The sequence below is a fragment of the Pelophylax lessonae genome, assembly GCF_965119305.1.
Source record: "Pelophylax lessonae genome assembly, chromosome: 4".
Classification (NCBI taxonomy): domain Eukaryota; kingdom Metazoa; phylum Chordata; class Amphibia; order Anura; family Ranidae; genus Pelophylax; species Pelophylax lessonae.
In genome coordinates, this window is record NC_138771.1 from 643,142,815 (window position 1) to 643,156,780 (window position 13,966).

The following is a 13,966-nucleotide window of genomic DNA, read 5'->3' on the forward strand; positions in this document are numbered from 1 at the left end:
TTAAAAATGCTACAAGTATGTTTTTAAAGGCTTTATAGCAGGGATCCTCAAACTACGGCCCCCCAGCTGTTGTGGAATTACACATCCCATGAGGCATTGTAAAACTCTGACATTCACAGCCAGGGCTGCTGATAGAAATTGTGGGGCCCCGTACAGACTACCTGACAGAACCCCCCCCCCCCCCAAGAAAATACTAAAGCTATTTTTTGCTAAAAATACAATAAAATCACAATTAGCAGACGCAAATACAACATAACTCGCAGAATCCCTGATAAATCTAAAAGACAAAACTGAGCTAATAAATAAGAAGATGGGATGAAAAAAATATACAGGCTGGGCAGTTGGAGCTCCGGGATCAGAGAAACAGAGGGAGAGAAACAAAGATACAGAAATAACAAACTTAGGAGCAGAGCTAACATTAGAGCCAGGGCTGGGGGGGGGGGCACAAAGGGAGGGGGATTAGTGAGGGACAACTGTCTCTTTCTCAGCAGATAAAATCTGCCAGCTGGGAGAGGAGTAGAGACCAGCTGCTGGAGGAAGAGTTCTGCAATTGTGGTCCATCACTAATCCCTCTTCCTGTATGCCCCCCCCCCTGTGAGCTTGGGCCCCCTACAAGAGGACTGGTGCCCCCCCGACCCTGTTCACAGCCATAACTAGGCATGATGGGAATTGTAGTTCCTGAACAACTGCAGGGCCATAGTTTGAAGACCCCTGCTTTATAGTATAGAGTTTGTGGCAGAATAGAAGTTTGGTGAATAGTATAGAATAGTGATATAATTGTAAAATAACTAATGCAACAGAAGTGTATTTTAGATTTTGATGAACAAATTACAAACTGCAGTACTTCATAACTTAAAGACCTTCTTTTTTTAAATGGACTCAAGTAAATCTAATTGGTTGGCTATGCATATCTTTATTACTACATTGCTTTGTTATATACTGAAAAATTAAGAAGTGTATATATATATATATATATTGGTTATAACTGAGGCTTCTTGTATCAAGCTATTTCAAGTGGGTGGGCAAAGATATTTTATGCAACTCTTTCCAAGGTTTGGATGTGAAAACTATGACCAAAATTTGAAACAAAAAGTAAAAAAAAAAAAAAAGTTTGATGTACCTTCCATCCTTCCTTCCTTCCTTCCTTCCTTCCTTCCTTCCTTCCTTCCTTCCTTCCTTCCTTCCATTTTATTTCTCTTTACAGGAGAAATTATTATTATGGATGAGAAAAATTTGACCAGGATTACCACAATTCACCTCTTAGGATTTCAAACTCCTCAAAGTAGAAAATATTGGATTTTCTTTTTTTTACTTTTGATTTATTGTGTATCAGTCTGTGGAAACCTTCTGATCATCACACTGGTGTCCTACAGCAAAACTCTCCATTCCCCCATGTACTTCTTCCTCTCCCAGTTGTCTGTATCCGATCTCTTACTAATAACTGACATTATTCCAAACATGCTCCATGCTATTGTAATGGAAGAGGTCACAATATCATTTTCTGATTGCTTCTCCCAGTTGTATTTCTTTGCTGTTGCTTCCACCTTGGAGTGTCTTCTTCTGACTGTGATGTCTTATGACAGATATTTGGCCATTTGTAAACCATTGCATTATACTTTGATAATGAACCACACATTTTGCTGGGTCACAGTTTCCACATGTTGGACTTTAAGCATTTTTATAATATTTATTAATGTTTTAACGGTATCAAAATTACAGTTTTGTGGTCCTAATGTAATTGACAACTTTTTCTGTGATCTTGACCCAATCATACAGCTTTCATGCTCTAAGACAGCCATTCTTCAAATAGCTTTTAAGTTGATAATCGCTATTGTGGTTGTCATTCCTTTCTGTATTGTCATTGTATCATATATTTATATTTTAGTGACTATTTTTAAAATCCCTTCCATCAATGGGAGAAAAAGAGCCTTTTCAACATGCAGTTCCCACTTGACGGTTGTTTCCATCTATTATGGTACTCTATTTGGTGTTTACATAGTACCCAACAATGGACAGTCATGGAACATTTCTAAATTCTTGTCTTTACTGTACACTATAGTCACCCCACTGATGAATCCAATCATATACAGTCTGAGGAATAAAGACTTTAAAAAAGCGGTGGGAAAATTCATCAACTTTTCTTCTGGTTGAGCGCAAAGCTAATGTCAAATTTCTATTGACAAATTTGCCTGTTGGATGGAAAGGTGTAGGGCAAAAATATGAAGTGATTTTTTTTACTCAGGCTTTTAATATTTTTAGAACTTTCTTACTGGCTTGCCAACATATCCCTTTGAAAACAGAGCTTTAGATTGTTTGCAATGTGTAACCTTTTTTTTTTACTTTTTTTTAGGGTTATACATTTACGCAAAATGTGACAGACTCACTCGGGACAGAGGCTTTTGGAGGGGACTGCAGGCTAGCCTCTTGCCTACTGACACTAGTACCTGGCATTTAAGGGAAAACCACTCTTTGTGAGGTGTATGCTGGGGGGACGCTTGGAGTAATGTTACTTTGGATTCAAGTCCATATCTCCTCAAGACACACAGACTCTGGGACTCTGGACCAGGGGTCGCTGTTTAGGGCCTAACGGCCCCCATAGCAGATGTTAATATCATCAGCTCAACCACCTGTCTTACACACATTGTTAATTGTGCTAATTAACACACCTATTGTCTGCTAGAAAAATTATTGTGGGGATGTGTTTACACTTGAGCTAAAGTGTATTGTACTTTGTAAGCTAGATGCTGGACAGTCTGTTGCTGGTGGCCTCGTGCTATTGTCTGCTTGTTAAGGCATTATATTTTCTTCTGCTAAGCTTGGCTGTCCTATTGTTAATTGTTAAATGTGTCACCTATTGTTTGCCTGCTAGCATTATGTGTGCTCCACCTAGACTGGTTTAAGTGCTGAGTTAAATAGCATGTTGATTATATTACTGTATACAGTTGTGTTTCCATATGATAAAGTGATCAGCCTCACCTGGTTGTGTAGTATAAATACTCTGTGAGTTTTCAAATAAAGAGTTCCAGTTTTGTAGCTAAACTAGTCCTGTCTAGTTCTTGGTTGCATTATGCAGCTATAATATCTGATATCGATGTTCAGATTGGAGGAAGTGGTATACTGATGGAAGCACTCAAGTGCAGTCTGGGATGCTTTCATCACACAAGGAATATAAATAATTCCAAAAAAACATAAAGGTCTGACACCAAGCTTTCCAGCTTGATATTGCAAATCTCACTAGAGGTCCTGGGAGCATATGCTATCTACAATGTGAAAATAGAGTAAGATAATGCAACATGATATGAAAAGTGGAAAAGCAAGAAATACCAATACTTAACCACTTCTGGATCAGACAGTTTCACCCCCTTAATGACCAAGCCATTTTTTGCAATACGGAACTGCCTTACTTCAACTGGCAATTGCATGGTGATGCCACGCTGTACCCAAGTAAAATGTATGTCCTTTTTTCACACAAATAGAGCTTTCTTTTGCTAGTATTTGCTCACCTTTGCAGTTTTTATTTTTTGAGCTATAAACAAAAAAAAGTGACAATTTTGAAAAAAAAAAAAAAAAAAAAAATATATATATATATATATATATATATATATATATATATATATATTACTTTCTGCTATAAAACACAGCCGATAAAAAAAAAAATGTAAAAAATCAAAATTCTCCATCAATTTAGGTCACTATGAATTCTGCTACATATATTTTGGTAAAAAAAATCCCAATAAGCGTATATTGATTGGTTTACACAAGAGTTATAGTGTCTACAAACAATTCAATATTCTTATTAATTTTTTATTTATCTTTATTTTTTTACTAGTAATGGCAGCGAGCAGTGATTTTTAGCGGGACTGCAACATTGTGGCAGACAAATCAGACATCTAGAAGACACTTTGGGGACCAGTGACACTAATACAGTGATCAGTGCTAAAAGCAAATGCACTGTAACTGTACTAATGACACTGGCAGGGAAGGGGTTAACATCAGGGGTGATCAAAGAGTTTAGTATGTCCCTAGGGGGTGCTTACTAACTGTGGGGGGGTTACACTGACGAAAGACAAAGATCCTGGTTCCTGCTTATTAGAAACACAATATCTCCATCTTGTCCCCTTACAGCAGCGGTTCTCAACCTGTGGGTCGCAACCCCTTTGGGAGTCGAATTACCCTTTTACAGGGGTCGTCTAAGACCATCAGAAAACACACATTTCCTATGGTCTTATACAGGGAACGCACCGCAGCACCTGAACCTGAAAAAAAAACAAAACTGACACCCGACAGGTACACTGCGCATGCCCCGCCGCTGCTCGGGGAAAGCCTGTACAGACTCGGCTATTCTCGGGCAGACAGCACATGCATGGTGACGTGTTGGCGTCGGGCGGCACCAATTTTAAATGCAAGGTGCCTCACCAAAGGGTAAGTGAGACCCCTCCGCAGCCCCTGCATCTCCTCAGGTGATGCAGTGCTGCGGGCATGGTACAGGAGGTTCTCCAGGAGAATCTCCTGTACCATGCCAACAGCACTGCATCTCCTGTACTATGCCCACAGCACTGCCTCTCCTGTACCATGCCCACAGCTCTGCATGGACCATGCCCACAGCCCTGCATCTCCTACACCATGCCAGCAGCCCCTGCATCTCCTGCACCATGCCGCGGCCCCTGCATCTCCTGCACCATGCCCGGAGCCCCTGCATCTCCTGCTTCATGCCCGCAGCCCCTGCATCATGCCCACAGCCTCTTCATCTTCTGCACCATGCCCACAGCCCCTGCATCTCCTGTGCCATGCCCGCAGCCCCTGCATGAATATGTAACAATGAAAATACATCCTGCATATCAGATATTTACATTAAGATTCATAACAGGAGCAAAATTATAGTTATGAAGTAGCAATGAAAATAATTTTATGGTTGGGGGTCACTACAACATGAGGAACTGTATTAAAGGGTTGCAGCATTAGGTAAGTTGAGAACCACTGCCTTACAGAATGGCAATTGGCCTTGTTTACATAGGCAGATCGCAGTTCTGCCTCTCCCAGGGATGATTGCAGGTGGCTGGCGGACATCAGGTCCACCGGAAACGTTGATTGACATCCCTGCTAGCCAATCACAGCGCGATAGCACCCCCCAGAGGCGCTATGGTGCCATCTAGTAGCTATTAAATGAAACAATGTATAGGTACATTGTTTCGCAGAAAATCGCCACATTGCCGCAGTACATATGCAGCTGCCAGGGGGCAAGTGGTTAAAGAGCATAGGCTGCTGGTCAAATTTCTACTGACAAATTTGCCTGAACTGTCGGATGGGAAGGTGTAGGATGTAACTCTGTTTTGATTTTTTTTACTCAGGCTACTAAAGCGGAGCTCCACCCAAAAGGGGAAGTTCCACTTTAAGTACTCCTCCCCCCAAAATATTCAGGTACCTGCTCCCACTTCCACTCGAGCCACCTAGGAGGTTCGAACAGGAGTTTTTCTTCCCCCCTCCCCCTTGTAATCTTCTGGTACATGTCACAGGTCCCAGAAGATTGCCCAACCAATAGGGAGGCACTGTGCAGCTCACACATGCACAGTGCGCCCCCGGTTGTGAAGCCGCAAGCTGTCAAAGCTGGGTGTTCACACTTGCAAAGCTGGTGCTGTGGAGAGGGGAGGGAGAGAAGTGAGGCTTGGACATTCCTAAACGTCCTTCAGAAGGAATGAGATTGCACGGCCACATGCCCACCCAGCTGCATGATCCCAGTGTGCCTGTGTCCCCCAGACACAGCGCAACACTGCTCGGCAGGAAGGTTCTGTGATTGGCCCTCCTGATCACATGACGGCTGTGTCCAATCACAGCCATCATGTAATGTAAACACAGCCGTTGTAACGGTGATCGGCTCTGCTTCTCGTCACACAGAGCCTGTCAGTGAGGAGAAGGAGAGCAGACCTGTGCTGCCAGCCAGAGATCAATGAGTTTACTGCCCTTTTACTGCTTTTAACACACTGATCACCCAGCTAGTGCCCCCAAACAAGTGCCCCTAACACAGTGAAAAAATGTCTGTCACACATCTGTCCCAGTAATATAATCTGTCCCAATGATCATCTGCCACATCTGTCCATGATCATCTGCCACATCTGTCCGTGATTGTCTGCCATATCTGTCCATGATTATCTGCCACATCTGTCCATGATCATCTGCCACATCTGTCTTTGATCATCTGCCACATCTGTCACTGATCATCTGGTGCACATCATCTGCCACATCTGTCACTGATTATCTGCCACCTCTGTCCCTGTGAACATCTGCCATATCCCAGTGATCAACATCTGTCCGAGGAATCATCTGTACACATCTGTCCACATACCTAAAAAAAATATCCAGGGCCTTCAAAAAATGTGATAGGTACTTAGGAAATGTAAAGTGTAATGTATGGCTTTAGAACGCCTGGCAGTGCTTCTTGAATGGTGGGCCTCTGTATGTGGCCAGGCTGTGGAAAAGTCTCACACATGTAATATCGCCATACTAAGGAAGAGTAGTAGAATGTATTTTGGAGTGTAATTTTTGCTATGCACATGCTATGTGTTAGAAATATCTTATAAATTGACAACTTTGTGTAAAAAAATAAGTTTTAATTTTCTTTCCACATTTTCCAAAAACTTGTGGAAAAAAATGACCTTTTCAAAAGACTCATTATGCCTCGTAGAATATACATTGAGGTGTTTTCTTTCCAAAATTGGGTCATTTCTTGGGTAATTTCATTGTCCTGGTGCTCCAGGGCCTTCAAAAATGTTATAGGTACTCAAGAAATTAAATGTGTAATTTATGCTTTTACATTTAAGCAAGGAATATAAATAATTTAAGCAAGGACTATAAATAATTAAATAATTAAAAAAAAAAAAAAAAAAAAAACATAAAGGTCTGATATCAATCTTTTCAGCTTGATATTGCAAATCTTAGTCCAGCAGTATATGCTATCTTTAATGTGAAAATAGAATATAATGATAATACAACATGATATGAAAAGTTGAAAAGCAAGAAATAACAATACTTAAAGAGCATAGGTTGCTGATTAAGGAATCTGAAAGTTACTAAAAACCTAATGGTCTGAAATCACAATTTTCCAGCTTGATATTGCAAGTCTATTCGAGTTTCTTTTTTTTTTTTTTCCAGAAAAAAAAAATGGATATCAGATTGCATAGCCCCTCCATCCCTTGGTCTAAAACAATAAACCAAATTATTGTTGTTTTGTCTTAAAGTGTTACTAAACCCAGGAGCCTGCAGTCACTATATTTGGTCTCCCACAGTACACAGAAAATATAAATGCAATTATTTTAGTGAATATAAACTGCTGAATACCTTTTCTCATCAGCAGTATGTAGCAGTCTTGTCAAAGGGTAGAAAACCACAAGCGCCATTCTAAGTGTAGCAGTGAACCATTTTAATACAGCATAAAAAGTTCATACTCACAAGAGTAGTATAAAAGCAAGCATGGGATAATGATTGATGGTCCTGAGCATCAGCACCATTGTATCATGGGGGTCCCTCTCAGTGCGGTCGCAGCTCTTCCTGGGAGTAGGGGTCGCCTGTGGGCTAACAGGAGGTTCCTTTGTTCGTGGTATGCCGAGGCTCATCCGACCGAGGGTCGTGACATCACTTGCTAGATGCCGAGCTGCAGACTAACAGCGACGCGTTGCAGAGCATGCGCTCCTTCTTCAGGCCGTGCAGGGGCCATATTGGAAGAGGGCTTTTTTGCCCATAGTCTCTGTTAGATAATAACTATGCTGGCAAGGACTGTCTGGACAGCTGCTATCCCTAACCGAGCTCAGAGCTCGATTCAGGGATTTCCCTATGTCCGCCTGGCGCCACCGGCAGATAGCGGATTTTGTAATCAGACTTTCTACCCCCCCTCGCCCGATAGATAGACTTTCCCCAATGGAAGAGTGGTTTGTCCATCCTCCAGACTCCCGACATCTTCTCTCTCATATGCATAAACTAGTCCTTGCCTCAATGTCTTCCTCAGTCCCTAACTTTGTTTGGGACTGGGAGAGGGAATTGGGAACGGAATTCACGACCCAACAGCTGTCTAGGATATTGTGCCTTGCCCATGTCTCCTCTATTAGTACTAGGATCCAGGAATCCTCCTACAAGTTCCTGTCCCAATGGTATAGGACCCCCTCAAAGTTGAAGCAAATGTTTCCTACCGCTGATTCAAGTTGCTGGAGGGGCTGCGGCCAGGAGGGCATGTTCCTCCATATTTGGTGGGACTGCCCAGTCCTTAAACCTTTCTGGAATGCAGTTCATACTTGGATTGAAAAAAACTAGCTATTTCCCCTCCTGAACGCACCCCGCTCCAGTACCTCTTTCATGATACCCACATCGCAATTAGGAGATACCAACGTAGTGTCATATAATTTCTATTAAAATGCTGCCAAGTGGCTCATCCTGCGACACTGGAAACAGCCTACCTGTCCCACCTTAGCTGAATGGAAGAAGGTGGGATCCGTGGGGCGTGTATCATTGTTTAGGACCCGGAGATTCCCCCTTATGGCACTGCTTCCTCTATGGCTGTGTCTCCTCTAGGCTGCTTAGTTCTCTCTCTCTTCTTCTTTCTTTCTACTACTTTTTGGCCCCTCTGAGGCCTGGGTTTGTTCTTTTTGTTTTTCTTCTTGGTTTCTGTGATTATGTTCTGTGTTTGCTGCTTTCATTATTTCAACATGCAGTAACAGCAGCAACTATGCATGGTGATTAAGGTTACTGGAGGCCTTGGTTATGAGGGGCCACTCCGGAGGACTTTTTCCGGGGCCAGCCCTGCCAGTGGGACGGGGGTTGGTTGAGGTTTGCCTCTGTTTGGCCAATAGGCACACTCTACAATATGATAAACCTGTCTTATATGCCGATGTCTTTCAAGTTCCATCTGCTTTATAACTATTGTTATGTATGCATGCAAGCTGCATTTTCTTATTGATTACTCCGCTTTACACTTTGTCTTGTTGTGTTTGTACCTTGCAAATTGTGAAAATAAAATAAAGATTATTAAAAAAAAAAAGGCGTCATGAGGGGGAGGAGCCTAACGGCACGCACGTAGGCCGGAGGGGGAGAAGGCTATCTCCTACATGAAAGAACTAAGGATCCCGACCGCTCCCGACCCACCCTCGGCCAGACTCTAGGCGCCTAAGCCCCCGGGGATGAGCGCGGGCACTGTGAGCGGTGAACCTCGCTGACCCCCCCCCCCCCTGCCTGACGTCTCCCTCCATGGTTTTGATACCACGCTCCGTGCAGCACCAATACCTGGAGGAGTTCCGCTCGCCTTGCAGCACACTGACGCCGACGCTGGCGAGCCCTGTCTCCTGCACGGCGACGCAGGTGGGCAGCTACAGCGGCGATAGGTGAGGCCTCTATGCTAGCCTCCAGCGCGGGAAGCCGGACGTGGACGGTAAGAAGCGGATCCCGAGGAAGCGGACCTCAAGAGAGCTGCCCGGTCCACCTGAGTCCTGTGAGTGATGTGAAGTCAACAGGGTAGCTGAAAAGGAGAGAAACACTCCTCACCATTTTTGCACCGTCTCACCCTATCCCGCATAGTCTATCAGGAGATGCCGATGCCCTGATGCCTGAGGGCTGGGAAGCTGAGGAGACAGGAGAGCAAACAGCCTACAGATGAACAGAAAGAAATTTTAAAAGAGGACAGTCTACAAAACCGTGAGTTACAGAGGAGTAAACCCTCTTTCTATATCATCTCTACTGTCACCCTACTGTTTATTAGAAGGACTTAGAAAGACTTCCTAGAGATAATATACAACAAAACAGTATGGTAAAATATAAAGCCAGCACACCTGAGACTGATCTAGCTGCTCCTTGTTTAAACCAGTAACTTCACATAAGTGTCTTTTATTGGATTAGCAGCTGCAACAGTTTCTCCATACCTTACCTTAAATCAGCACATGTCCATACTACAAGGTACCTCGGCAGCCGGACCATCATATGCAGGTACATATGTATGTATACCAATTTAGTAGGTGAAGGAATGAAGGATCTACACAGAGACTCATAAGAAGAACACAGGTATAAACAAAGACCTCGGGGCTATATAAAACAATTAACACTTTCTCTGTGAAATAATAACTGGCATTGCCCAAGCATTTTGTTATCCCATACAGCATGAGTTTCTTTCTTGCTCTTTTGCTTTTTTTTCATTTTTTAACATTTAAGGATGAGATTCACCCCAGCTTGTATAAGGACCTGAGTAGGGAGGTGGAAGGCTGGAAGTGCCTCATACTTCTATCCTTTATAGCTGCCTGTTAATACGGAGTCAAAATAGAGGTTACTCGGCCTTTCTGTGTCTCCCTCCGGCTTGAATGTAAACAAATTTTATACTGAATATCAACACGGTATACCTATTTTTTGAGTACCAACATATGGAGTTGTGAGACTTTATAAAGGAACCTCGGAACAACTCTCTACATAATGAGGGGTAAATCCACAAGAGGAGGAGCTATTGCAAAATCACCAAGGGTGACCTCAAGCCCTAATACAATAAGGAAATTTATGACACAAGAAAACGCCTCAGGAAAAACATCTCAGGAAAAACAACAAGGATCAGACAAGAAGAAAGCGGAGAAAAGTCAAAAAGCGGAAGTAGCTAAATCACCAATCAGTTCAGCTAACTCAGACTTAAGCCTAAGGACTGAAAATGATGAGGAAGAAGAGGAAGAGCAGGGAGAAACAAAAGAACATGCCCCCACAAAAGGTGAAATGCGAGAAATGTTCGCAGGATTGGAAAAATCATTAAAAATCGAATTGATTAAAATTCAGACCGACCTAGGCCGTGTCCAGATGGATCTGGGACACGCCCTGGGACGGGTAGAAGAACTAGAGAAAAAACAAGAGGACCAAACAAAAATAATACAGGGAATGAGAAAAGAAATAAATGAGACCAAGAAAAAAGCCAGAGATCTAGCTTATAAACTAGAGGATCAAGAGAACAGAGCAAGACGAAAAAATTTGAGGATCCGAGGATTAAGGGATACAGCACAGGAAGAAAATTTAGGAGAAAAACTTCAAAAAATCTTAAACCCAGTATTAGGTAGAGGGGAAGATGACCAATTACTGATTGAAAGAGCCCATCGCATAAGAAAACCGACAGGAGCCCCAGCAGAATCACCTAGAGATGTGATAATCAGGTTTCAAAATTATACAGATAAAGCACAAATATGGGAAAACCTAAAGAAGAATAAATCATTATTAAATGCAGTAAATACAGAAAACGACAAGATACAGATATTTACAGATCTGGCACCGGAAACACTGAGGAGGAGAAGAATTTTAAAACCCTTGACAGAAGAGATGCAAAAACAAGGAATCAGATATAATTGGGGGTTTCCAGCCAGTTTAATAGGAAAAAGAGACGGGCGATCAGCAAAACTCATCTTTCCAGAGGAAACTCAAGAATTTTGCAAAAAACTGGATATACAGGAACCAAACCTGCCTGGATGGTATGAAGGTGACAGGGAAGATGAACTAGGAAGAAACTCACAGACGGAAGAACAGCAATGGACATTAGCCAGAAAAAACAAACGATAAAATACGCGGAACACTGCCCAAATAATGCAAATCGGGAGGGGGTGTGTTTTTTTTTTTTTTTTTTTTTTTTTTTTTTTTTTTTTTTTTTTTTTTTCTCCCCCTCTCCTGCTTTGCGGAGAGTGGCCTTTTTTACAGATGCGAACTGTGTGGGGGGACTGGGGGAGGGGGGGCCGGGGGAGTGGGGGGAGGAGGGAGGGAGAGGAAGGGAGGTAAGCTATACAAAGGAAGCAGGATAGCCCCCCCCCAAAGCCGGAACGTCCTTCCAACTGAGGAGGGAGGTATATCGTGCTAACCCATTAGAGCACCACCCCAAAGGAATGGGTATCAGGGAGAATGACCCAAAGAAACAACTAAATACCCTAAGATCAAAAATGGATCAGAAAAACATCAACATGAGACGGAAGGGGACGGAGGCGGGGGGGAGGGGAGGGGGGGGGAGGGTGAGAGAGGAGGGGAAGGGTAGGGATAGGGAAACTCTCCATTGCCAAAAAAGAAAAGGAATTTTAAAAGCCTGCCAGACTAACAACACTGGTAGTATGCGGTTAGTGGAATTTAAATTGATCCGGTGCCCCCCTGTTTGTGGAGGAACTGGATCAAGCAGAAGGAAAAAAAAATGAAAGAGGAACAACTAAAAATAATAACGTACAATGTAAGAGGATTAAACTCCCATACAAAAAGGTATAAGATATTGGAAGAGCTGAGGAGAGAAGCAGCAAATATTGCTTTTCTACAGGAAACGCATATCTCTCTTCACTCGAATTTAAAACTTTTTTCTAAACACTTTCCTAAATGGTATTACGGAGACTCACCAATAGAACGTGCAAGAGGAGTAGCAATAGGAATAGCTGGAAATACAGAATTCTCCTTAGAAGAAATGAAAACAGACCCGAACGGTCGATACATTTTCCTTAAGGGACAAATAAGGGGGATGGAGCTGACATTGGCCAATATTTATAACCCAAATAAAAAACCAAGTGAATATCTGGGGAGAATCCTGTATGATCTAGAGAGCTTTAAAAAAGGCTACCTGATAATGGCAGGAGATATAAATTTTTGTTTGGATCCAAATGTCGATAGTACATCGGGAGTAAGGACGTTAGGAGACCAAAAACTGAGGAAAATAAGGGTAAAGTTACATCAGAGCCAATTAGTAGATGCATGGAGGGTTCAACATCCAAAAAAAAGAGACTATACTTACTACTCCTCAATACACTCGATGTACTCAAGACTGGATTACTTTTTTATTGACCACCGCCTGTTGGAATTTGTAGAAACTACAGAAATAGGCACAATCACACTGTCAGACCATGCCCCCCTAACCCTAACAATCAAGACACCGACACACCACAAAAGTATGGGAACATGGAGGTTAAATGAAGAACTAATTCTAGATGAAGAAATAGGAAATAGATTAGAAAAAGAACTAGAGCTATTCTTTCAAGAGAATGATACGCCAGAAATATCATCCGCTACACTTTGGGAAGCACACAAAGCGTATATCCGAGGGATATTAATAGCCAGTGCCTCAAAAAAAAAGAAAGAGAGGTCCAATCAAATCAATACACTCATAAGAGAAATATATGATCTAGAACAAAAACACAAAAAAGAATTTAAAAAAGAAACAGAGGAAAACCTTATAATTAAAAGAGATGACTTAAAAGATCTATTGGAAGAAGAGTCTAGAAATCACTTCAATAAGATAGCTAGATACAGATACAACTTTGGAAATAAACCAGGGAAATCCCTAGCAAGATTACTGAGGAAGAAAAAATCAAAAAATTATATAGAAAAAATCAAAAACAGTAAAAATGAAACAGTAAATCCAACTACAGAAATAGCTAAAGCGTTCCATGCCTTCTATAGTACGCTATATAACGTCTGGAAGAAAGAAACCTCAAAAATAAGGCAGGAAAGAATAATTAATATCCAAAAATATATTGAGGAAGCAAATCTGCCCAAGATCCCAGAAGATAAATTGGAACTTCTTGAAGCGCCAATTACTGAAAGTGAAATAAGAGAAGCATTAAAAACCACCCAAAATGGAAGGAGTCCAGGTCCAGATGGATACACAATAAAGTACTATAAAAGATTTAAAGAAATATTAATACCAAAAATGCTAGAATATCTGAATAAAATAGGGAAGGAAGAACTAAGAGAAGAATCTCTAATGGCATATATAACGGTCATACCGAAAGAAGGGAAAGATCAAACCCTATGCTCTAGTTATAGGCCAATCGCGTTGTTAAATACAGATACAAAATTATTTGCGAAAATTTTGGCAACGAGATTAAAAGATTTATTAAAAATGTGGATCCATCCGGACCAGACTGGATTCGTTCCAGGTCGAGAAGGTAAGGATAATGTTATACGCACCTTGCTACTTTTACAAAAAACAACAAAACATGAAGTCCCC

At 41.9% G+C, this 13,966-nt stretch overlaps 1 protein-coding gene across 1 annotated transcript; it reads left to right on the forward strand.

The window, feature by feature from the left end:
• Nucleotides 1–1,218: 1,218 nt before the first annotated feature.
• On the forward strand, nt 1,219–2,151 carry LOC309552938 (olfactory receptor 11L1-like; the record flags this gene model as incomplete). Its single annotated transcript, XM_082253844.1, has 1 exon — nt 1,219–2,151. The coding sequence occupies one exon, from the start codon at nt 1,219–1,221 to the stop codon at nt 2,149–2,151; it is 933 nt and encodes a 310-aa protein (XP_082109970.1).
• Nucleotides 2,152–13,966: the final 11,815 nt, after the last annotated feature.